This window comes from Anas platyrhynchos, chromosome 4 (genome assembly GCF_047663525.1).
Source record: "Anas platyrhynchos isolate ZD024472 breed Pekin duck chromosome 4, IASCAAS_PekinDuck_T2T, whole genome shotgun sequence".
NCBI lineage: Eukaryota > Metazoa > Chordata > Aves > Anseriformes > Anatidae > Anas > Anas platyrhynchos.
The window spans coordinates 64,403,595-64,428,682 of record NC_092590.1 but is presented as its reverse complement, the minus strand read 5'-3'; the positions used below and the strand labels follow the sequence as shown (position 1 = coordinate 64,428,682).

Here is a 25,088-nt window from a genome sequence, read left to right as displayed (position 1 = left end):
TTTTTTTTCCAATTTGCTTCCAGAGCCAGGAGGGCAGTAATGGGATAGATTGTCCCCCACCCTGACATGGCCCAGGACCCAGTTCAGCCCAGCTGACCACTACCCATGGGCTGATGTCCCAGTTAGGCCTCACACAACCCCACAGCGATTCCTGACAGCCTGCTCCCTGCTGGGGTTGTGGGCAGCCCCCAGTGCTCCCAGGGGAGCAGCCAGCCCTCCCCTGATACACACACCTACACTGGATGTGAGGTTGTTGAAAATTGGGCCCATAAACTAGAAATGCAGGCGCTGTGTGGGTGCCAGAGGGTGGGCTTGGCTGGAGCTGGTGTTTCTGTGAAGCGTGATGGGAAGCACGATGCATCATCCTCTCTGCTCTTGTACAGAAACACAAGCCTTTGTTTCAATAGAATGCACTACGCCATATAGGGTTGACATTTAATTTATTTTATGGCTCAAAACTGTTTAGAGATATCTTTCTAACATGCGTGTCCTTCAGTCTCACAGACAAAGATGCTAATCTCACTGAAAATCAACTTGTTATTTAAAGATTTGATTTAATCAGGAAGAAGTGTAATTAAAAAACATGCTATTACCCAAAAGCAGACATTACATAAATTTCATTCTATTTTTATATCTTTCTGGCTCCTATCTCCGGGATCTGACGTTAACCATAACAATCACAAATGCGACTGAAACAGGCCAAGTTCCCCTTTTTCTTTTCCAGTGTAAATATAGGAGTGATGCTGTTGAAGTAATAGCTTTGAGGTAGGCTCACTCCACGAGACCAGGATTTTTCTGCACACAGCCACTAATCGTCAGGAAACTACGCTGATCTCCAGGCCAGGATTTTATCTCACACATTGACAAGTCCCATGTCAGACCTTCAGGGTGCACAGAATGCGGCAGCCTGGCAGTCTCAGAGGCTCGGACACCTGTTAACATGGTCCTATGTCAGGAGATTTCACTCAGTTTGCAGGGTGGTGTTTTTAAAAGCACCTAAGGTTACAAAGCACTGGTGCCATTTTCAAAATTCCTCAGTCTTTCAGAAGTTCCAGCCCCACTGGTTTAGAGCAAGGCTTAAGCTTTCAAATGCATCGATCATTTCTGTAGATGAGACATGGCCTCCTGAGACATGCATCTTTGTGAGGTTCAGCTTCACAGCCACCACCTCTCCGTAAAGTCACGCTTAAGTAAGTTTCATGTTGAGACTCTCCCTTTGGTGTTCCTGAGCATTGAGTTCAAGAAGCGTTTGGACAACACTCTCAGACGTCTGGTCTGACTTTTGGGTGGTCCTGTGCAGAGCCAGGAGTTGGACTCGTTGATCCTTTTGGTCCCTTCCAACTCGGGATGTTCTGACTCTATGACGCTATGACAATGGTGCACCAAAGGTCAGAAGATGGAGACAGTGCAGCTAAGTCTGGGCAGTGGATGACGTAGTGCCCTGCAGACTTAGTCCTGCAAGAAATCTAGCAGCATTCAGAGGCTACACATTGCTCAGGCACTGAGCTCTGTGAGCCTGTGCAGCCAGGGTCTGATATAGGCTTTTTATAAACTGGAACTTCAGGGAACTTTCATAAATGAGCCCAAAGGTCTCAGCACCTTGAAGTTACTTCTTACTCAGGAACATCTAATTCCAGAATACAGGTTTGCTACATCTGTTTTCAAACACACGATGGTGTAGTTACCTTGTGAAGGTTCTCAAGCAGAAACCTGGGAGCTGTAATGAGATTTTTTCAGGGCTTGTATTGTCTGAGCCCTGCTGGTATGTGCAGTTCTGCATTCATGAGAGCACAGCTTGGTAGCACCTGCCTTGGCTCCCAGCGTGGAGCACTCCAGAAATTCCTGCTTTTGTGTGGCTACACATACACTCTCAGGAATAAAATTTTGAGACTGTAGGAACTTTACAATGTCTTCCATCTTCTAAGTGTCATATAAATAAAAAGTAATCAGTCTTCTACTGTCTTGTCAGACATGCATACTTATCCAAATTTTGCAGTTAGAAAATTAAGGTGTCAAAATTTAATTCTACAGAGAAGGGAAGGGTGACTTTATAATACCTTTGCACTTACCAGTGTGTTAGAGACCATTTACAATATCACATGAAATCAAGGGACCACAACAAATAGTGTTTACCAAGCCATTTCTGCCATGCCAGCATTAGTTGGGGATTTGCCCATGTTGGCAAAGTTTCCAGTTCTCCTCTTGGAAAAGTTAATGCCTTGCTGTGTTATAACAAGCAGCACAGAGGGACCCTCTGTACACTTAAATGTTGCTACCATAACTGTAAGTGTTTGCAGTGTGAAAAAAAAAAAAATAATAATAATAATTCCTGTCAAACCCTGTACAGGTGACCTCTTCCATATAGAGCACAACAGGGAGAGGAGATCACCACTTTTGGCTGCTTCCTGCCCCAGACCATGGTTTCCACTGCTCCTCCAGCAGAGAAGTTTGTGTGAGCCTTCCCCAGACCAATTTAGGGCAAATCAGCTGGATTAGCCCTGACCAAGGAATTAAATTGCTCCTTCAATCTTTGCTGGGCTTGATGTAGAGATGTCCCTGGCTGGGTGCCTGCTTTTCCGCAGGGTTCCCGGAAAGGCTCCGTGCCTGGGTGATATCATCTGATGGGCTTCCAGAAGGCAATGATGTGCTGGGGGAGGAGTGTCCCTTTTGGGGTCTGGAAGCTTCCTTCTCTGGATGAGATGGTGAACACTGCTCTTTGGTACAGTATGCTGTCACCGAGGGAGCAACTGGGTGAAGGAGAAGCAGACTTCAGAGGTGCCTGTGGGTAACAAATGACATTTACCTGAGTGGGTGAGAATTAAGCCATACCCAGGGACTAGAAACCATTTAGCCAGAAATCCAGTGAAGTGCCCTAACTTGGGCTTGCTCTCTATGTCCTGAGCTCACTTTGCCAGCTGTCATTCACCCATGGGCACTTTTTATGCACTTTTCATTCACAAAACCCAGGTGTAAAGGAAAGTGAGCACAAGGCAGTGGAAGTAAGTCCCTTATGATGTGTGGCAACAGTCTATGAATTTTGTTCTTGTTTGTTCTTATGTACCCAGTAGTCTGATATTTTCTTTTTTGGCTATTTTAGCTCTTTCCATGCCATTCAAAATGGTTTGCCCAGTCTGTTCTCCATTTCACTTTTGTCATCCCAAGGATGGAAATATGAATGATCTAAGATAGGAGATGGAAATTCTCATCAGCTCTGGCAAAACTGGGGAGGAATCAGTACAAGGATGCCCACCTGAACTGAAGGGAACTCCCCAGGAGATGGACACAGTGCTCTAGGCATCCATCCACATGTTTAGATGTCTCTATGTTTCCACATGCTTGTCTCCAGATCATATTCACAATTAAACCTTCAAACTGCAAGTGATTCCTGAAGCCAGCCTATTGTGATTTATGGCTCCTTTCTCTCTCTCTCTCTCTTTTTTTTTAGGGAAATAAAGGAACCTTTTGAAAAGGTCTGTAGCCTAGGTGTAAGGATCCTGAGTCTTCCAGAATGAAATACTGACCATTTTTCAGTAAGAAAGAAATTGCAAGCAAACTTCTTATTGTCCCCACATTGCAAACTGTACGCAAATGGCCTAACTTCTCAGCTGCCTGTCAAGACAAATTCTGTCAGGTTCCATTTATCTCGTTCTGTGTTCTGGTGCAGTTAGTGGCAAAATTGCTTTGCTTGCCAGCCCTCATGTGAAAATTCCCCCCAGCTGAGGCAGGCTATCTCACTGATACATGCCTTGATCGGATTCTAGGGCATTTTTAGCAAAAACAACCTTGTAAATAATAAGAAATGCTGGAACCAGAAAGGGACAGTATGTTTCAAGTCAGAGACTGAGAAATGAAATGACTCTCACTGCTCTGATATTTTAAAAATCAAACACATTGAACTTCTGGTCTTGATTATAAGCTCTCTATTTTTTTGTGAAGACATGGTTGAAGAATCTGACTGCACTCAATGTGGTTATGAAGGAGGCTGTTCAAACATGACTGAGTGCACACTGAAGCAAATGAGACCATTAAATGTCAGCACTGCTAATAAGGCCTTTATGGATTGTTTTCTCAGAAATATTTAGCTAATGTTCTTTTCCACTAGCTGATCCCTTTGGGCATGATCAGTCATTCTAGGACTGGGAATCAAAAGTTCAGAGTGCTCAGAAAGTTTCAGGTCACTCTATCCCCCTTAAGGGAAATAAAGACAACGTGAAACTACGTGAGGATTGCTGGATTGTGAAACTAACCCATGGAGCGTGGCAATGGCCACCTGTGGGCTTGATTCTTGTTTTGCAAGGCACTCGTGGAGTTCTGGAAGTCCAGCACAGTCTGTCACACAAAACAAAACTGGCACATCCCTAAGCCTGTGCTCAACTGGAGGTTAATGGCCAACATAAAATGGCTAGACAAAAACAAACAAACAAACAAACAGGGAAGACTTTTGTTTTAGATAACATAAAAATCATTCCATGCAAAAAACCTGCAGTGCTTGGCATCCTAGACTCCATGACATGGTTCCTGAAGCTATATAGGGCAGTTATAGAGTAGTCTGAACATGAAGACACAGCTGGCTTGGGGGGAAATGTGGACCAGAAAAAGACAAGCACAGTTGCTTGTCTATCCAAGCTAACTGTCAAGAGTATCTCTCTTTCCTTCTCATCCTGACTTATTACCTCCTTCTCGGCCTCATTTCATCTACCACAGATCTCCTGTGGATGGAGAGCAGGAGAAGGCCTGGACATCCCCCAGTGGGGATGCAAGGTGCAGTGATGTGAAGCAGTATGGGCCTTTGCTATTCGAGAGGCACAATATGTACACACTATGATGTTCTGCACTGCTAAGCCATTGCCAATGCCATTGCCATCACCAATGCTGCAGATAGAAAGCGACCAGGAGTATTAATACTTCTCATCTACATCTTTTTTTCACAAGGAAGTTAAATACATTTTCCCCTCCTTCTCAGATGTTTGTGCATATGTGCTGGAAGTGAACTCAGAGCTTGCAGGAATACAGCCAGGATAGCTTGTGACTAACAATTACTGGCTTTTGACCCAGCTTTTATTTATAAAAGATTGATGGGAAATCTTTTGTGATTGTTTCATGACAATGCCAATTAGTAAATTTTAAAATTAAGATGTGCATAGCTGGACAAGGGAGGACAATTAGGTCATATACCAGGAAGTCTCAAAACTGGGAATTTGCTGCATACCCCTTAATTCTTAAGCTTAAAAAAATGTTAATGAGTACAGTCTGAGTGTGTTGAAAATGCAGCGAGACTTGATGCTAACGACCCTGTTACCCAGTATGTAGCTTTGATAGGAATGCAATGAATGGAGCAACTTTCCAATGTAGATCTGTCATGTCAACAGATTTGTAGCATATTAGGTCCAGAATAGCTTTGAAAATATTTTTCTGATATTGAAAAAAATTAGATGATCTTTTAGGTTCATGCACAAGGGCTGTGATCATGCTGCTCATGCCACCTTCATTTAATAAAACTGTTCCAGAAATTGCTGTATGTTAAAAGTGATGAGCATGTCTATAGCCTTCCAGTGAAAGCTTCGGCGTGCACTCTTACTCTGCCTACTGGATTTGGTACCTATTGAAATGCTACTTTCTAAACCTGGAGGAACATTGTTCTAATCCTGTGTTAGAATCATATCATTATTATCTTTGGTGCTGACTCTAGTGAAGATGATTGTTATTGCTGTTAACAAGAATACCATCTGCTTATTCTGGCTTTGTGATTTGGATAAAAGAATGAACTCCTCAAAAAGTTGTTTTTCTTTGAACAAAAAGTATTTGGCACATATAAATGACATTGTTTCCTATTCCAGCTTACAGACAAAAGTGTCTATTTTTTGAAAAGAACAACCAGAAACAAGAAGCAAAGTCTAATATTTGACTCATTTTCTGCCTATCAGTTAACTCTATGTGATCAAGTGCTTTGTTGCAATATAGGTGACTCCTGAAAAAGTGATCTGGGAGGGGTTTTCCAAAACCCTTCCCAAAGTACATTATTTCCATGGCCTTAGCAGACACATGTCCCAGACTAATTAATTTCTTGTAGGCACATGAGAAGAACAGGTGGAAAGGTCTGGGAGCTGGAGACAGCTTCTTGCATCAGGAAGCTCCTGGCCAGCCAGGGACAAGCAGCTGTGTGCAAGCTCTCATTCTGGTTTGTAGAATACCCTGGAATTAGGCAAACCCAGCAGTTGTTGATATTATTTTTGCCTGGCTTATGTACAACACGATGTGAGAACATCGAGCCTGTTGATTCAGACTTTCATCTGGCAAAGGGCGATTTTTGTTCCAGCCCTTGATCCTTAGGTTCTGTCTGCTTCTTATCCATCAGCTCTGTGTAAAATCCACAGGCAGCCTAAGGCATCATCTCCCTCCAAGCTGCTCCCTCCTGTCTAACTGCTTTAAATTACTCTTCTCTGCAAAGAGCTTTGTTGTCCCCAATTTAAGTCCCATGAAAATCCATGAGCTTTATTTGGGTACCCTCAGTAGAACATCAGAGCAAACGTTGCTGTGAAGTTTGCGCTTATAGCTAACTACTTCCTTGGAGTTATCATTTGCTCTTCTCCTGTAATGTTACACATTCATATGTTAATCCACTCTTGGAAGCTGTTGTGCCTGCCTGCATTGTGAGCCTTTATCAAATGATGGCAAAATTAATAGTTTGGTTTCTGCCAATTTGATACAAGATGCTTAATATGAAAAGCAGAATATAAACCACTGAAGATAATTTTGGAGCATCACTTACTTCTCTTCAACAATAATTTTTTCATGCTGTTTTTTCTGCATCAATATCAAGATGCAGCCTCACATTTCCTATTCTTGGTAAAGAGTGTGTATGTGCATGTGAGTGTGAATATGCTGTTTTTTTGCTGTGATGAATAGATTTGGCCATGCCATATATTACGTCATGGCCAAGGAAATATCATGAACTGCAAGCACATCTATCTGTTTGTGTTTTTGTTTTGTTTTGTTTAAATCAATCAGTCAGTGCCAATCATATAACTGAGAAGGGGCTGTGAAGAATTACTTTATTGAATCATTTTGTAATTTCTTAAACAATGAGTTTGAGAATGAATCTGATCTTCACTGTAAAATAAAGATAGGTGGCATTTCACAAAGATATTTTTCTGAGTCCCCCACTCTCTATCTTCTTTTTCATCCCACAGAAACCTGTGGACTCTGATTTGCTTCTGTGCTGTAAATTAGCTTTGAAGGAATGGACAACCCAAACAAAACCCCCCACAGACGCGTTCTGAGAATCCAGCCAGTGAGCTAGAAGAAACAGCTTGATTCACAAAACCTCACCTGACCCATGACTGAGTCTCAGCTAGTGCAACACTAACTTCAGACACCTTTGTGTATCAGGTACTGCCACTCCTCAGCACGTTCCTGTATGTACAGAGCTTTTTCTTTATTCCCTCAGTGTATATTGTGCAACAGAGAAATCCAATTTACTCCGAGTCGTTTATGAAAACATCCAACCACAAAATGGAATACTTCAAAGAATTTTATTTTAAGATATTGTGACTCAGTTTGTTTCATGTGACAGCCCAAGCCAGGCTTAAAGAGAAAACCTGGCTGGCAGCCCCTTTGCAGCTGCTCTGCACAGGGCAGCTGTCTGGTTCCGCCTGACCGACTGCACCAGGGTGTACAACCAAGCACTGAAGCTGTAATCTCTTACTGGTGTCCCTTCTGCAGACTTAGCGAGTTTCTGCTATGGGTAATCAGGCTGGAGATCCATTTATAATCTCATGGGCTTCAAAATGAAGTGAAGGTGCAAGCTTTGTCTTCACTCGAAAAGGCTGCTCCCACTGGCATATCCTCCTGGCATAGGTACAGCTCCCTCTGGCAGGACTTATATTCTCTGTAATATATAAACACAAAAAATACAGGTCAAAATACACAAAGACAAAATAAAACATGCCAGCAAAGGGCTTGGCATTGAAAAATCAAGATTCTTTTTTTGTAAATGTCAAAATTTGGTCTAAAAAGCTGGTGTTTGCAAGTTACACTATGTCAGCCTACAGGCTACTTGGAAGACATAGAGTAGCATATACTGTGAGCAGAAAAATGTTCAGCATGGCAGGCTTTCCCTCTTGCCTTGCACATGGATCCTGCTGACATGGAAATGCCCGTTTGGTCCCTGTGCATGTACATGTGCATAATGCATCACTGTGTGATGCTTGTTAGCACACTCAGAGCCATCTGACTGCGATCAGAGAGCCATGGTGTGCACAAACTCTTACACATATGCATTTTTTCCAGATCCAAGGATGTTTGTGTTGCTTTACGTTACAAGCTTTGCGATCTACACAAGCGAACAACCTCTTCAAAGCCAGTTCAAAGGAGAGAATTACTACACCAAATACATTTGTAGCATCCCCGGGTTGCCAGGCCCTGTGGGTCCCCCTGGAGCTAACGGATCCCCAGGGCCACACGGACGCATTGGTCTTCCTGGAAGAGACGGTAGAGATGGCAGGAAGGGAGAAAAAGGTGAAAAAGGGAGCGCAGGTATTGAATATTTGTGTAAACTATCACCGTAGTACAACAAAATAAACCCTTTCCCCATCACTGTTATATGTGCATGTGATGAATGGGTGCACGTGCCTGTGTGGGCTTAAGTGTGATGCATGTATATGTGGTGAGAGAAAGAAAAGATATATTTTAGATATACCAAATATGCATATAGTGAGATACGTGCAAATAAATGTAAAGGCATAACTTTCCTATGCATGGATACTAAACCAAAATTGGGAAAAATGAAGGATGTGTACAGAAAAAAAAAGGGACTCCTGGGCTGTGGGGTCCACTGCTCTGTTCCAACCTGCCATTCCTTTCACAAACTTATTAGAAGATTTTGAAAGTATTTTTGGAGTATTTTGAAAGTCTGACCCTGCTTTTTTGGCTTGTCCAGACAAACCCAGTAGCCCACACAATCACTTACTGAGATGATATGTGAAATGATTAACTAACTTGAAATGTTTTTGAAGGTTTAAGAGGAAAAACTGGGCCGTTAGGACCAGCTGGAGAGAAAGGAGACCAAGGCCAGTCTGGTAAAAAAGGACCTGGAGGACTGGCTGGTGCCAAAGGTGAAGTAGGTCCAGCTGGACCACCTGGACCTAAGGGAGATAAAGGAGACCGAGGAGAGCCAGGTGCACCGGGGGTCTGTAAGTGTGGACAGATCGTGCTAAAATCTGCCTTTTCTGTTGGCATCACCACCAGCTACCCCGAGGAAAGATTACCGATTGTGTTCAATAAAGTCCTCTTCAATGAGGGTGAGCATTACAACCCTTCCACGGGGAAGTTTATTTGTGCCATCCCAGGGATTTATTATTTTTCTTATGATATCACCTTGGCAAACAAGCACCTTGCGATCGGGCTGGTTCACAATGGGAAGTACCGGATAAAGACATTTGATGCCAACACAGGAAACCACGACGTAGCTTCTGGATCTACGGTCATCTACCTTCAGCCAGAAGATGAAGTATGGCTCGAGATCTTCTATGCTGACCAAAATGGTCTCTTTTCAGACCCAACATGGGCAGACAGCTTGTTTTCTGGATTTCTTTTATATGTCGATACAGATTATCTCGATGCTTTATCAGACGAAGATGACCTCTGAAGCAGATGACATCAAATCACACCCATACTGGACACTCCAGCACAGGATTTTATCTAGCCATGTGTGGGACACAAAACTGAGAAGGACCAATCTGGGAGTTGAATTTTGCTTTGACAGGAACCAAATCTGAGTTCAGATGGATGTTTCTAGAATCTAAGCTGGATTCTTTACCAAACAGCAGGGATATCTAAAGGAACAATAATTAATAAAAGACTGCATTGCTCCAGGACTGACTGCTCTCGAAAGTTATGTTGATAATACTATTTAAACAAATTTAAGATACTGTACATTGGATTTTATATAAAATATATAAAGTTGGAATGTAGAATGGATATTTTGTATATGATATTAAAATAAAATTGAACAATTGACAGCAATATCATCTTTGGTCATTTTAAGACAGAAAATGCATTAAAAACAGGAAAAAAAATATATATATATATTTTTTTTTTTTTTAAAAAAAAGGAATAAAATAGGAATGTCTGCTTCAGAATTCAACTGAACAGGTCACAAGCACATTCTCGTCTGATATTTACACCAACAAAAGACATTCATAGAATCACAGAATCATTATGGTTGGAAAAGCCCTCCAAGATCATCTGGTCCAACTATCCCCCTACCACCAATGTCACCCACTAAACCGTGTCCCTAAGCACCACATCCAACCTTTCCTTGACAGTGACTCCATCACCTCCCTGGGCAACCTGTCCCAATGCCTGACTGCTCCTTCTGAGAAGAAACGTCTCCTGATTTCCAACCCAAAGCTCCCCTGGCACAACTTGAGGCCATTCCCTCTAGTCCTAAGCAATTAACCTCCTAAAAAGTGCCTGCAGATTTGTACTAGCTGAGGACTGCCTGATCACAGTCTTAAAAGAACAGAACAAAGTTGCTAAGCATATAAAATAATTGAAAACCGAGAGAACTGAAAATTTGCAGATAAAGAATCAGTATGCTGTTGGGTATTTTCAATGTAATTCCAAGTGGTTTTGTTATTATTTCAATGCCATTTGATGCCTTTGTGAAAAAATGTGGAAGAAAATAAAAACTTTTTGCTAGAAAAATCATGGATGCCAAAAGCCTGATAGAACAGTAACCAGTAATGAGACTAAATTATATGGAACAAACTGAGTCACATCACTAAAGTAGGCTTACTTGTATTCTAATATGGCCAAATGCAATAAAATAAATGTAGGTCAAATCCGAGATGGAAGATTGCATTCAGGAAATCAGAGAACTTGGAAAAGATACATGGGACATCATGGATAATCAGTTAATGTGAGTCATAAGAGTAGGCTGTTGCTACAGTGCTTTGGATGTATGACCACTGGAAATACAAGTAGGTATAAGGAGCAGCTTATGAAACTTATTACTTATGAAACTTACTACTTATGTCAAGGTTTCACAAACGTACTGGAAAATTCTTTAAAAAAAAAAAAATGGTTGCAGTTCTACCCGTGGAGATGCAGTTCTTCCACAGGAGATCTAACAATGTCAGTTTGGTTTTCCTGTCAATGGGAAGGTTAAGAGGTGAGCTGATCACAGTCTGCAAATTTCTGGTAGTAGCTGGTACTTTGTTCCATCAGATAAGGGCATGGCAAGACCCGCTACTTAGAAACTGTAAAATTCCCACTGGAAATGAGGAACACCTTTAACCAATGGTAGTAATCAAGGACTGTAAAAATTAACTAGGGGTACCTCCTTCAATATTCAACACCTTCAAGTCAAGACTGGCCACCTTTTATTTCACGTTTAGAGATGCACTTATTTTGAAAGAAATTACAGTCTGGTTTTATTAGACCCAGATACACAGAAATCTGTTATTTCTAGCAGTTATGCAAAGAATTTCAAATGCTAGTGGTCTGTGTTACACAACCCCTACTCCCACTTCTTTGATGAACAAAGTGAGGGAAATTTCATTCCTGCTTTGGTTTGGTTTGCTTTTTTGTTTTCTTGATTTAATTAAGAAAGTTACAATCAAACAAAATTTCACAAAAATACTGCTGAGATTGCAAAATGAAGAAATGTTAGCAGTACAGTTATATATGGAATACTAATTTACACCCCCTGCATCTGATCCCTCATTTCCCCATGCATTAACGTGTGTCTTTGAGGACGTGATTGCTGCTTTATGCAGTGAACAGGTGTACAGTTCTGCCCACAAATCAAAGTGGCAACGCCTGTATAATCCTCACTTTATTTCATGGTGTGGTGGAAGACTAAAGGGGATTATTTTTCTAACTAGACATCAAATTTATTAGTTTTATACAAGGGCTGCTTCCCATGAAAAATAGGGAAGAAAACACTTAGAGATTCAGTTCATCATTGTGCTGTACGACCATTTATACATCTGCAAATCAAGCACGAAATGAGTGCAAAATTCTGCCCAATCACCATTTTATACCAATGATTTATTCCAGTTCCTCACAGCCCAGCAGTGACAGCACAAGGCACAAATGAAGGCACTCAGCAGCGCTCACTGCTACCCGCAGGGAATTTCCACAGGAGAGAACAGAGGATCACAGCAGGCCTGTAACATCCAGGACACACAACAGATGTGGGATCGGGCCTATAACATGCATTATGCAACAAACACAACTAATAAAAGTATTTCATTACATATTTAATTTAAGAAAATAACATAGAAATAGGTTTACAACATTGGACTTCATATTGGAGTTTATATTAGGACTAACAAATCAGTTTTTATTACGGCAACACTCATAAATATTTCACATCTTCAAGTTAGAAAATTTCCTATAAACTATACTTAAGAAAACAGCATGACTGATTTTCTTCAGGCTCTAGAGAAACATATTTGTGGCTTATCATAAATCTGGAAATTTTCAGACAAAACTAATTTTTCACCATTGAATAGAGAAAAATGGGGCATTGTAATGAAAAGTTACTGGCTACCATCCTAACTTAAATCAAGCTGCTTCCCTGCAATAATTTAGTAAAAATGAATGAAATATAAAAGAGATATTTTAACCACACCTATGTTGAAAATGACATCATGGGAATAAGTAAACCAAGAGTTATTGCCTCCCTCTACTTAATAATTTTAGATTTATTTTTGTACAGTCATAGAAAAGTCATTTTAGCTTGCCTAAGTTTTCCCATTTGGATTATGTAGCTATTTGAACAGTTTAATATTTTGGCAGAAACTGTTAAAAACAAATAATTCTGATGAATTATTCCTATAGGTTTTGGCAAGAAGAATCTTTTTACTACATGTATGGACAATGTATGTATACAAGTAGCGTATGTCCCTGCCCTCATTCAGGATCTCAAGACTTTTTCCTAAATAAATCATTGCTATTACTGCTATTTTACTTGAAAATAGATCAACTCCGATGACATGATGTTTCATTAGGTGTATTCCCTCTGACTAAAATTGAATTTATAGTGAAAATATCTTGGGCTGAAGTCTTTCCAGTATTTACACCATAAGGTGGGGGTTGTTCTGGTTTGGTTTCAAGATGTTGTAGGATAACAAAGACCAGAATCTTTTTAGGATTAAATTTGAAATTAATCAGATTTCTATACAGTATATATGGCATTCCATACATGCTATAGTGGCACGTGAAGTTAGGCATCTGGACTAAGTTAATCAGCTACACTTTGTCTACCATCAGCAGAGAGATATTAGTATCACCAGGACAAATTGCCAGGAGAAAGCATGTCTTTATTGCAGCACCAGCTCTTGGGCTTTCTGAAGGAGGATGCAAGAACTCATACAAACCTGATACCACCAGGAAGCCTTCAAACAACATTAAGAAGATTGGTGTTCATGAGACTCATAAGACATATAAATATGTATATAAGTATTTACATATATAAATAAATAAAATTACTTGGGATGTATGTATGTAAATATACAGAAATAAAAATAAAGTTATTTGAAACAAAATAGCCCCCACAATCTCTCAAAATTTCTTTAGACCTGGTAGAGTGACAAAGTCAGTTTCGTGTTCCACTGTTGAACACTTTTAACGAAGATAACTAACTAAATATTTTAGTTGTGTTGAAAACTTCATCTTCAGACTGATATGAGTACATTTCTTTGAATAAATACCTTCACTTTTCTCACTACTGGTTTTCATATGGTTTACATTACTATGAATTCATTTCAGAGGCAATAAGTAAAACTAGTCCTAAATAATTTTTCACAATTCTCACACAATACGAAGGAAAAAGTTACTAATGAATGTCAGGATTTAAAGTATTATCTACATTCCTTAAATCTTCATAAATCTGCCTAAAAGCATTTCTGTGTTTTGGTGATAGGCAAAGATACAAAAATCTGAAAAGCAGCTTATTTCATTCCCTACTGAGTCTGTTTCCATTGTTGGTGCAGTTCATATAATATTTTATTTTTATTTACCTTCCACAGGTCACCCGCTAGGTTCAGATCATATTTATTCACTAAGACATTTACTGAAACATTCACTTTTCACTAATCTGTTTAATTTATCCACTGGCACGTAGTTCATACTCAGGATAACCACACTGACACACTAGGCAATTTAGTCAGTAGGAACTTTAGTTTTATGTGGAAATGCGGCTTATTTAATATATTTATTTCTGTAGGTGATGAATTCCATCCAAGAAATAATACATGAGAGTAAATAGAAGATAAATAGAGTTGAGAAAGCAATGTATCACAACAGCCTGATGATATTTCACCTGCTGAGCTGCACTGCTGCTGCTTCATTCAATAGGTATATCTTTCTCAATGAGTAATACACTGCTTTCAAGAAGCAATTTATTCATTTCAGTGCAAACTATTTAGACTCCAGCTTACAGAGCTTTTAGAGGTTATATTCATTTCCATGTAACTCCTTAAGTCAGCAGTCCAAACCAAGGTTATGTCAGTATTTCTGAATTTCAGAGGCATGATTCTTCCTGACACCGGCACAAAGAAAGATCAAAGCATTTTGCTGAAATTCTTGGTTTCTCGGACACTTGGTTTTGTCCAGATGCACACATAGGATCAATTCATCAAAGTTACTACCTAAAGCAAAAGAAAAAATAAGGAGATATATAAGACATTCATATTTTAATAGTAAATATATACAAAGGAAAAGGTGCCTTGGATTACTTGGCATTTGATTTATATTCCTCAATTCCACATGTAATTATTTTGGTACAATGCAGCAGCTACTTGCTGGAAGACCTGCAAAGAAGTCTTTCCTATATGGAGACTGTTCCTGCAGCAGCAGGCATTAGTGTGAAATTTATCTTACCTGACATTAATCTCTAAAAGCTCATTGCCTAGCCTAAATTAGTTGTTAGCTTTTCTGCCATCAGTACAAAGAAATTAGGTGGGGTAAATCTCAGTTTGGACAATGATGTATGCGACACCTGCTTTAAGAAGATCCGGAGGTACCTGTCTCTTCACATTATCCGTAACTATGTGACTAACTTAGGTTAGCATTTAACTTTGAGATGGCAAAAACTAGGTATGACTTCTGCTGTTAGTCAAAGAATTGGTGTAATTTAATATGGCGATTTATATGCCTCACAATTGGAAGGAGCAGACTGATGAGAAGAACATAGAAGTACCCATAAAATGATGCAGGTGACTTCTGTCAGACCTTTCCTAAAGTACTGCTCCAGGTCCTCCTGGGACAACCTCCACTGCAATAACTTGGCTGCCCTCCAGAAGATTTTACAGTATCTGAAGGTGGGCTAGATAACTCACACACATCCCCAGACTCAACATATTTAAGGATTTTTAAGAATTACGAATAAATGACAAATTTGTTGGAACTTTAAAGCACCTGTCAGAATCTTAAACACAATATAAGACATAACACCATGTTCAAAAAATTGTTTCTGTCAAATAATAGCCCTGCTTCTGTCATGTTAACAAAGGCACAAGAAATATTGAATTTTTGAAAGACACAAACAAATTATGTTTCTCAGGAGGCTTTAAATGTGAACTCTTAGCAAGAAGCAGATGAGATTTCTAGAACTGAGTGAATTGCATGAAGGAAATTTACCAGCAGCGCTTTTTCATTCTGTACTTTCAATCAACTGTTATTCCTAGGTTTGGAAGACAGTGGAAAGAATTTATAACTCTGGGCTGAAAAACCACCTCTTTAATCATCTGAAAGTGTGTCTATCACTGATGCTGATGTCGAAGCAGCAGGCTTTCCTCCTTTCCATACTACCGACATTTACCCATCTTCTTGCAGATGTTCTGGTAAGTGAACACTGATTTCCCCTCCATGTGTGACAAATTTCACGGGATTTTATTTGTGAATTCTGTCATGCTGGAGTAGTTGCAATCAGTTTAAAATAATTAAGCCGAGCAGAGTGTGTTCTCCCTTCTTTCTAAGCTCTCTGAAATTGAGATCGATGCAGAGCTGCATATAGCAGTTGAAATTGTTATTCTAATCATACAGACACAAGTACTTTTAGTTTGTAGAAGTTGTGCATATCTTGTAAGATACAGAGTTTTGGAGCTACCTTGCCTGCACCGAAGGCCATCCTTGACCAAATAAGAGCTGATGCCCAGCGGTGACAGCATGGCACCTACAGAAGGGGAGCTTCTCGTATCATCTTATCTGCTGTCCAGTGCACTCAAAGACACTGGGCTTGTAGTTGTTTTTACAACACCAACTGAGACAAATGCATTGCTTTCTGCTGCAGAAAACATATACGGCTTAAATTTTGTCTCTCTCCTGTGAGTGTAGTCTTGTCCTGACATGTGTTTTCACATCCTGTAGCTTTCCATCCTGTTAAGCAGAGGCCCCCCACTGCTCCTTTAGGGTACGATACTAACGCTCCTTCCATAATGCAGCTCGTATTTGTCCATCATTTCAGCTGTTTGCACAACTGTTCCTGAGACTGGGAGAGATTGCTGGGACAGAGGCTTATTAGCAAAACAAGATGTTCAGCCTGAATCGTTGCCAAAAGTCTGTACGAAGGCTCACCCACCCAATCGCTTATTTCCACAGTCGCAGATACGATGAGACTTAGCAGATACCAGCGACTGTGTACCCTATGTGTCACCTCCAGAAAACTCGCTTCTGGTAACACTTCTGCCCCGTTCTTGAAAGCTGTTGTCGTGTCAGTGCTTTCCATCCGTGATAGTTCCTCTTAATTTAATTAAACATGCATACTCCCAATCTTTTTATCTTCTGTGACTGTTTACTTCTTCCCATGATCTCCTTTTTATAACAGTGTTCAGAAATAGGAAACAATTCAGCCATCTCTTTTCATGTGATTCCAGCTATTAAAACGCCGCAGTAACAGACCTTCAGATGTTATAGGGGCTGTTTATACGGGAACAATTATAAATTGGTCTAGTAACAACTCCATTTAGTACCAGCAATGTTGTTTATTCTGGTTGTACTTAAGGTACTGATACAAATGCTAACATACGAAATTACTTTTCAGCAATTTGGTGCAGCAGCAAATACCTCCTCAGATTTGATAGGAATGCTATAAATTGCCTCGTTCCTATAAAAATTACGAACTGTATATAAGACAATCCACATTTCTACAAACTGACAGCATTGCTGACAGATTTCTGCCATTCCAATTATCCAGACAAGCTGGTTGTGAGCATTTAACAAGCAGATAAGTCATCCCTCTGCTGCCTCTCCAGCCAGGGGTTAAGGCTGTATTTCCCTTCTAGCAGTCTCTAGAACAATCTTAATGCAGCCTTGATAATGCAGCCTCTTCTGTTCTGCTACAGAAGTATTAAAGTATAATGGTAACTTCTTAAATACAGTTATGGTTTGTGTTCTTACTGCAGTTTCACAATCTGCCTTCTCCAGACTCGGAACTGATGCCTATTCTATTCATGGACTGGTGAAAAACAAAACAAAACAAAACAAAACAAAACAAACAAAACCATAAAACAAAACAAAAAAAGGAAATAAAAAGCCTTTCTGAAAATTACAGCTGCTGAGAGGTGACACTTTATTTTTTACTGTGCTGTTTCCCACCACTTTTCTCAAAAGTTACATGCTAAGAAGTTTGCTGAAGCTTCTGTTATTTGTAAAGACCATCTGTAAAGGATAATACATTGTCATCCCATCGATATAGCTTTGGTTAATACTCTGAGAACTTTCATGCACTGGAAAACAGAGCCTGGAAAATAACTGGCTCACTTAAAGGATTTATTCCTACGTGACCAATGTCGGGGATTTTTTAAGAGTGGAATTCATCTAAAAATGTTTTACTTGTTTGAATGTTGGCATATAGGCTAAATTAGAGGTTTAGGATATCTCTTTAGTCATCAGAGGGAGGGAGTCAGGAATATAACTTCACTGCTCTGAGTCTTACATGGCCCAAGGACCATCTGTGCCTCTCCTGTAGTTACAGAGGAAGTACACAGAAATCCATCTGATTATTTAGCAAAGTTCAGTACTGAAAGTTAGGGAGAGTGACTGTCTTTATTGTATTTCAATCTGAAATCACCATTCATGATCCTGCAAGAATATACAATGGATATTCCTTTCTCGGGTCACTGCAGTATTCGGGGTAAGTTGCTATCTGCAGGAGGTGCAATCACTTCTTATCTTTCCTGCAGATAATTCACGACTTTCCCTTTCCCTGTTATGTAAAAGAAACTGTTAAAATAAATAAATAAAAAATCTTACAGGACAGCTTTAGCAGCTTAAGGAGGAGAATCTGTCTCTTTCTCTTTAACACCCAGAGGCAGAGGCTCCCTGGACAGCCTGTTGCTAGGGGAGGCTGCTGCCTGCAGTCCTAAAGCTGCTGCATCAGAAAGCCCAGGTAGGAAACAAATATTTTCCTTCAAGCCTGTTTAAATGTCACTGTGTTCTGCATGAGTTCACAGATGAGACAAATTTAAGAATCCAAGGCCCTTAAAATGACGTCCCATGTATTTTTGACATAATTTGTTTTGTGAAGAGGAGTTGGGAGAAACTTCCCTGTGTTTGTTTTGGGGTTTTAGTGCTTTGGAAACAGCCAGCCTCTGAGCTCATGGAGAGCTTTAGCGCTCAGTTGTTTATTACCTTGTTTTAGTGCCTGCTCTACTACTTAATTTCAAGAAATGCTAGCAAATTGTTAAAGAAAGTGGCCATAAGGGCTGTTTGGTTTGTTGCCAGCACTCTCCATTTTCGTTTGCCTTTAGGAAAGACTGTTGAAATGTGATACATAAAGTTTAATATGAAAAAGAGTTTTATGTGCTGAGTAATATAATGTTGCAAGAAGCTGCAGCATGTTTTTTTGTGTGTGTGTGTCATGAAGCTGGTATTTGACGAAACTTGCATGCAGCCAGGAAATGCTGCAGTTCCCAGGCACGTCATCCTTAGGGCTAGTGCACGATATTGGGGAACAGGTACTGAGGTGAATGCAAAGGTGGTTTGGGAGACAGTCACGTTTGTCTAAAACCAATTGTTTAGAGCAAGTTCACTTCTCTGTGCTACCTGAGGAAGCTGTTCAGCAACCTGAAAATCCTTTGGGGAGAGTAAGGACTAATCCTAGGCAGGTGATAACAAAGTTATTCCTCCTCTGCTTGTTGTGTTTTTGCAATAGGTATCTTTGAAGAGCTAAAGAGGGATGTGGAGATCACTCCTTCCTGGGCTGGAAGCAGTCTTTGAGGCAAGTACACAGGAGCCATTACCCAGCACAAAGAGCTGATGGGGAAATACGATGATTTGTGCAGGCCTCAGTTAGCGCTCTTGCTAAAGGAGGTGTAGCAAGGTGTGGAAAAGCATTTTATTCCTGTGAATTGCTTCACAGGAATTTTAAAATCCAGAACAAATTATGCTGTTGCGAGTGCTTTGCACTGGTGCAGCACTGTTGGTGCAAGCTTTTTGTAGGGAACACATAAAGCTGTATTTATTGTCCTGACAATTAAAGGTAAAGAAAGGCAGGAACCTGAAGTAATAGTAGAAATGAGTCATATAACTCTGAAAATTCCCCAAACATTTGTAATCAAATACTGCAACCTCATAGTAGAAACAAAGCTGAAGTGATTTGGTAGATTCCAGCCAACCAAAGCCAACACTGAGAGTGAAAAAAGGGATTGAATGTGTCTTTGTGATCCGAACCTTGATGCTTACATTATGGACTGCGGGTGGATTATTTATATATGTATTTAAAATGCAATGGGAGTCTTCATGCAGTGTGTACTGGCCTACATCATTCAGTTACATGGAATAATTAAACAGATACATATATTTTGGCTCATTCAATATAAAAAATAATAATAGGACTCTACGTTAAGGGGTATCTTGTTTGAGCATTCAGGGTGCAAAGGTTACATGGATGTATCTCCTGATCAGTGTGCACATATTAAAACCTTTCTCTTCGTACAGTAACTGCCTAAAAGTAATTCCTGCGTTGCCTGTGACAGCCAGATGCCAGCCTCTGAGCAGATGAACTTCGGTGAGGAGCCCCGAATGATAATCATGGAGGTCAGTGTCCACTTAGTGGAGAAGAAAACATTGTCATTTTTCACAGAATTATGGAAATTTCTCCTATATGTGTAACAGAAAAGTGTAATAAATAACTGGAGTGTCTGGTAGCCTTGTGTTATTCCCTAGATCCATATAGGCACTGTGGTTAAGATATTTTTTCTCAGAAAGAGCAGTCAGGCACTGGGAAGGGTTGCCCAGGGAGATGGTGGCATCACCGTTCCTGGGGGTGTTCAAGGAAAGGCTGGACATGGTGCTTAGGGACATGGTTCAGTGGGTGACATTGGTGGTAGGGGAATGGCTGGACCAGATGATCTTGGAGGGCTTTTCCAACCTTAATGATTCTGTGATAACACAGGTGGGCATGGTTATTGTTTCTGTGTAAATACACTGCATTCAGATACCATATGCTATGAAATGTGTAATTTTTTTAAAATTCTATTTTACACTGAGGTGGGTTAGCCAATTACATTATCTCCGAATTCCTAGCTAAAACAGCTCGACTCGAGTAGCTTAGGAAAACACGGCTGCCCTCTCTTCCACCTGCAGAACTCCTTCAGAAGCGGTGTTTAAACCGTGAGGAGCCATCGCTTCACGCGCCAGGACCGGAGCCGCGCAGCCAACGGCAGCCCCCTCACAACCCCCCTCAGCAGCACCGCGCATGCGCGCACGGCCCCGCGGGCAGCACTGCGCATCCGCGCTCCCTCCCGCCACTCTCAATTCGGGCCCTGCCTCGCCTCTCCTCCGCCCTGCCACCCCCGGAGCCCTGCCTGGAGCCCCCCGGACCCTCTCGGGCTGCCGGAGCCCCTCCGGGCGGAGGAACGGAGCCGGCCCCGCATGGCGGAACCGCCGCCCGCCGCCTCCCCGCGGCCGCCGCGCAGTGAGTGCCCCAAGGGGCGGGGCCCGCCTGAGGGGGCGGGTGTCATGGCGGGGGGCGGGACCTGAGGGGAAAGGGGGGGGGGGGGGGGGGGGGGGCGCAGTGAGCGAGGTCCTGGCAGGTAAATGCCGGCTGGTTTTGCCCAAAACTACCATTTTTGGGGGAAATCTGGGTGTGGGTTTGCTACCGGGGGTGTGGTGTCGGAAGCAGAGGCCTAGCGGGACGTTTAGGGGGAGGAGGTCGCTGGCCTAGCTGCGCGGCTCCGGGGGCTCACCTGCGCCGGGCGAAAAAGAGCGAATTTGTAGGGTTAAACGGGCAATAAACCCCAAACACACCCGCTATAACCACCCCCGGGTTTTCACCAGAATGCAAGCGAAATTTGTATCGTCCATAAGCTCGTTTTCTCAAAACACTACTTGTTTTTTCTCGACATCCACAATTTAGAGATGTTCCCAGTGCTCACAAGATCTTTGTGCCTTTCTTTTCCTTTTTTTTCGAGCCTTACTGTGCCTGCTCGTGCTCTGGAGTGAAACACACTTGGCTGACTCCAGCACCTTTCAGAGGGGATCTCATGGGGAAATCAGGAGACACCCTCTAGTGAGGGCTGGTTTCCTTCACAGCAGCTCCCTTCCCAAGGATAAGCAGGGCAATGAGGCAGTGCTTTGAGAAAAGAGCAATATATACAATTTTGTATATACAAAATTTTTGAACCACAGAATCGTCTAGGTTGGAAGAGACCTCAAGATCATCGAGTCCAACCTCTGACCTAACACTAACCAGTCCTCCACTAAACCATATCCCTAAGCTCTACATCTAAACGTCTTTTAAAGACCTTGAGGGATGGTGACTCCACCACTTCCCTGGGCAGCCCATTCCAATGCCTCACAACTCTTTCAGTAAAGAAGTTCTGCATAGCTAGCATGCTTGGGTTTTGTTTTAGTACCTGTGCTAATACATTGCCTCTGTTCCTATGCCTCTTTAATTTCTCATGGTCGTCACTGTATTAGTTCATTGTTCACAACAAATATGTGGTGTGAAAAATACACACAGACACATGCACACACCTATTAAAAGAGAACTATTTAAATACAAGTGGGAAGTAGGTAACATTTTTGGCATTTTCAGTTTGTGATGTCCCTCAAATGCTTGGTTTCTCTCATGCCACGTTGTGTTCACTTTCTCATTCTGGTACCAGTATGGCAAGCTTATCCTGAAACACATCCATTAGCTATTTCTTCGCTTCATAATCACAGCAGATGTTGCTTTTCCCCATTAGTCTTCAAGTGTTCAGTCAGGCTCAGTCAGTCTTTACCCTTTTTTATGCACTCTTATAGCAGAACAGTACTGTTTTCCTTTGATAGCTATACGTGTGTGCTTAGATGCTTCTAGACCTTACATAAATCCAAAGATTTGGCACTGTGTCAGTCAGAATAACAAATAAGAATTGCAAAAAAAAGATTTTTATTTATTTATTAAGAAAAAGCCTGCATCTGATACTTACTACAGTGAGATGCCAGAACAAGTACAGTGTTGCAGTTTCCATGAAAAACACAAAGGTGTTTCTAGCACCCATGGTGGAAGTTGTTATTCCATATTTTAGGTACCACTGGTGCTTGGTCATGGCATAAGTATTGGTCTGTGTGCTTTACCTCATGCCTGGCTTCTGCATCCCGTTCAGGTATGGGGTGGGTGTCAAGATGCTTGCAGCAGTTTAGGGTCTGCGTAAGTGCAGAAACCAGGTTCAGGGGAAATTGAGGGACAAATTTATTAGATGATGTTTGTAGGTTCTCAGTTCTGCTTAATTTCATTTTAACGATCCAGATAGCTCATTGTGTCTGCCTGAAGTAAACTACAGAGACATTGCAGGATAATGACGCTTCCCACATAAAATGTGGTGTGAGCTGCTTTTATACAGGCCTGAAGGGGTGATCCTGCAAAGTTGTGCTCTCAGGGATGTCTCTTGTCTTCTACTCCGTATATATATCTTGAAGTTAAGCATAAATTACTTGGCTGCATAAACAGAAGAGAAGTAAAGCAGTAAAAAATAATTAAGTGGTCCTTCTTCTCAAGTAATGACAGGATCCCACAGTAATTGATGCATTGAATTAATTCTACCACAACTATTAAAGCTTTAATATGTTTTTCATTATATATAGAAAGCGTCATTCCTATGTCACAAGGAATTAATTCATTCATAAAAAATTCTTCAGCATACTGAGCATCGATTCTGGAGGTGCTTAAAGTGATGGAAGATTTTCTGCGCTAATTTTGCATGTTTACGCAGTTTGCTTTCACTCTGCTTGTCTGGAAACATTTACAAGGAATTGTTGAGTATTCCAGAAGATTGAAAGCAGATACTTATCTGTTCTCTAGTTTTCAGAAAATTGGAATGAAATTGAATGTTCCAGTCAAGTAGAATGTTTTCACACAGCAACTGTACGGAAAACAATGACAGGAAAAAAGTCATAGAAGGGAAATCAAAAAGCAACTTAGTCTATCTTCTTCCCTAAAGTAGGTTCGACTCAATTTAAATCTTGATGCCCTTTTTTTTTTTTTTTTTTTTTTTTTTTTTTTTTAAACTTAAAAGCTTGCACTGATGAAGACTGAATGGCTGACTTCAGGGACTAGTCCAATGCTAGAAGATCCCAGAAATTAAAAGCCTTTTCCAATGTGTAACCACCTTTCTCATAGCAATTCAAGTTCATCATTTCCATCTCCAGCAGGCCCACGGTGCTGTTCTGTGTGCAGTGACCTTTTGCGAGCTTGAATTTGTTAGAAATGCATTTTTTTTCCACTATTCCAAAAACTCTTCAAACTTAGCCTTTCTCCAAATGTGACTTCTGATAGGCTTTGCTTGCATATTTTGTACATGGATATACATTATATCATCATTCAAACCATTAATAAGTATTGTAAAGCTATTAGGTTAAGGCAGAGCCTGAAAATTGCTACACAGTATCTGTTTTGAATGTATTCACTGTTACTTATGTTTCTAAATGTGGTTTTCCAGTGACTTGCATGCTTTCTTTTTTTTTTCTCTATCCCTTCCTGTAATTTCATCAAAATATTTCCTAATGAGAGACACTTCCTGTAGTACTTGGTCACAAGCTTATACCTTTTCTAGACTACTAACAGTCTGTGTGAAATACATGCTGAAGAACATTAAATTGGCTTGACAGATCTCGAAAACTTGGCTAAACGGGGCCTGCTGTTGTTTATTGCTGACTTTTAAACGTTTACAAATAGGATTTGTATTTATTAGGAGAATTGAAATCAGATTGACCTGTGCTTGCTTCTGTGGTTCTTTCTATCTCCCCCTTTTTAAGAAAAGACAGTTGCCCAGGGTTTTGGAATTTGCCCATTCTCCATCATTTCTCAGAATCACTGACTGCTCTGATGTTACTTCAGCCACTCCGTTGGATGCCCTGGAATGATGAGTTTCAGTTAGCTGAATCTAATGAATATCTGTATAGATCTTTTCTGTTCTTAGTTCTCATCCTGTTTTTACTGGTACTGCATTCCTTCGTAGAAAAGGTAAAATTCAGGCAGGCTTTCCTGTGTCGTCTCTTAGCATCTCTGCTGAGTGCTTACTAATTTTTCTTTAGTATTCCTCTTAGTAAGGAAATGGACATTGGATGCTTTCTTTTCTCTTGGTCTTATGCTACTGATATTTACTTTGTGCTTTTTCCTTTCTTTTGGAAGTTTCCAGATACAACAAAAGCTTTGTACAGGTACAGGCAGTAAATTGTGTGATTTGAAAAGATCAGGATACACCTAAGCCCATTGATGTTTCTAAGTAGAATCAGTGATAGCATGGTTTGGTCTTAATATTTTTCATTTCTAAATGACAGTGGATTATCCTAGAAATTATCCTAGTGGTCATCCTAGAAATCAGATTGCACTCTGGTATAGTTGCTAGCCTCTAAACGCTTAAGTTGTATGTTCCAAATACAGTGTTTTCTGCCACCAGTAAAGTTCTCAGAATCACATCAAATCAGCTGCAATGTGATGTATGTTGTGTGACATTACCATTCCTAAGCCCTTAGCCTCTGCTGTTTTATCTCCTTTTCATGAATTTAATGCCTTATATAAGCCTGAAATCACCCTTTACTTAGACCTTGGCAAACAGTGTTCTTTCCTAAGGACAAAGAACAAATCAGTG

The 25,088-nt window shown here is 40.7% G+C and overlaps 2 protein-coding genes across 7 annotated transcripts in view; both read left to right on the top strand.

Annotated features, from left to right (window-relative positions):
* Positions 1 to 10,023, top strand: part of C1QTNF7 (C1q and TNF related 7) — a 50,317-nt gene extending 40,294 nt beyond the window's left edge. For all 4 annotated transcript variants that reach the window (XM_005016958.6, XM_013097004.5, XM_072037761.1 and 1 more), the window contains 3 exons: positions 7,191 to 7,389; positions 8,290 to 8,535; positions 9,015 to 10,023. In XM_005016958.6, coding sequence (XP_005017015.1) covers positions 8,298 to 8,535; positions 9,015 to 9,646 — 870 coding nt within the window. In that variant the 5' untranslated portion in view covers positions 7,191 to 7,389; positions 8,290 to 8,297 and the 3' untranslated portion in view covers positions 9,647 to 10,023. The remainder of the gene's footprint in view (positions 1 to 7,190; positions 7,390 to 8,289; positions 8,536 to 9,014) is intronic.
* Positions 10,024 to 18,307: 8,284 nt separating this feature from the next.
* The window catches only part of CC2D2A (coiled-coil and C2 domain containing 2A), a 60,569-nt gene continuing 53,788 nt past the window's right edge, over positions 18,308 to 25,088 (top strand). For 2 of the 3 annotated variants that reach the window (XM_038177832.2, XM_038177831.2), the window contains exons 1-4: positions 18,308 to 18,400; positions 19,166 to 19,231; positions 19,951 to 20,049; positions 20,599 to 20,929. In XM_038177832.2, the coding sequence (XP_038033760.2) occupies positions 20,887 to 20,929 (43 nt within the window). In that variant the 5' untranslated portion in view covers positions 18,308 to 18,400; positions 19,166 to 19,231; positions 19,951 to 20,049; positions 20,599 to 20,886. The remainder of the gene's footprint in view (positions 18,401 to 19,165; positions 19,232 to 19,950; positions 20,050 to 20,598; positions 20,930 to 25,088) is intronic. The other variant, XM_072037759.1, reaches the window with a different exon arrangement.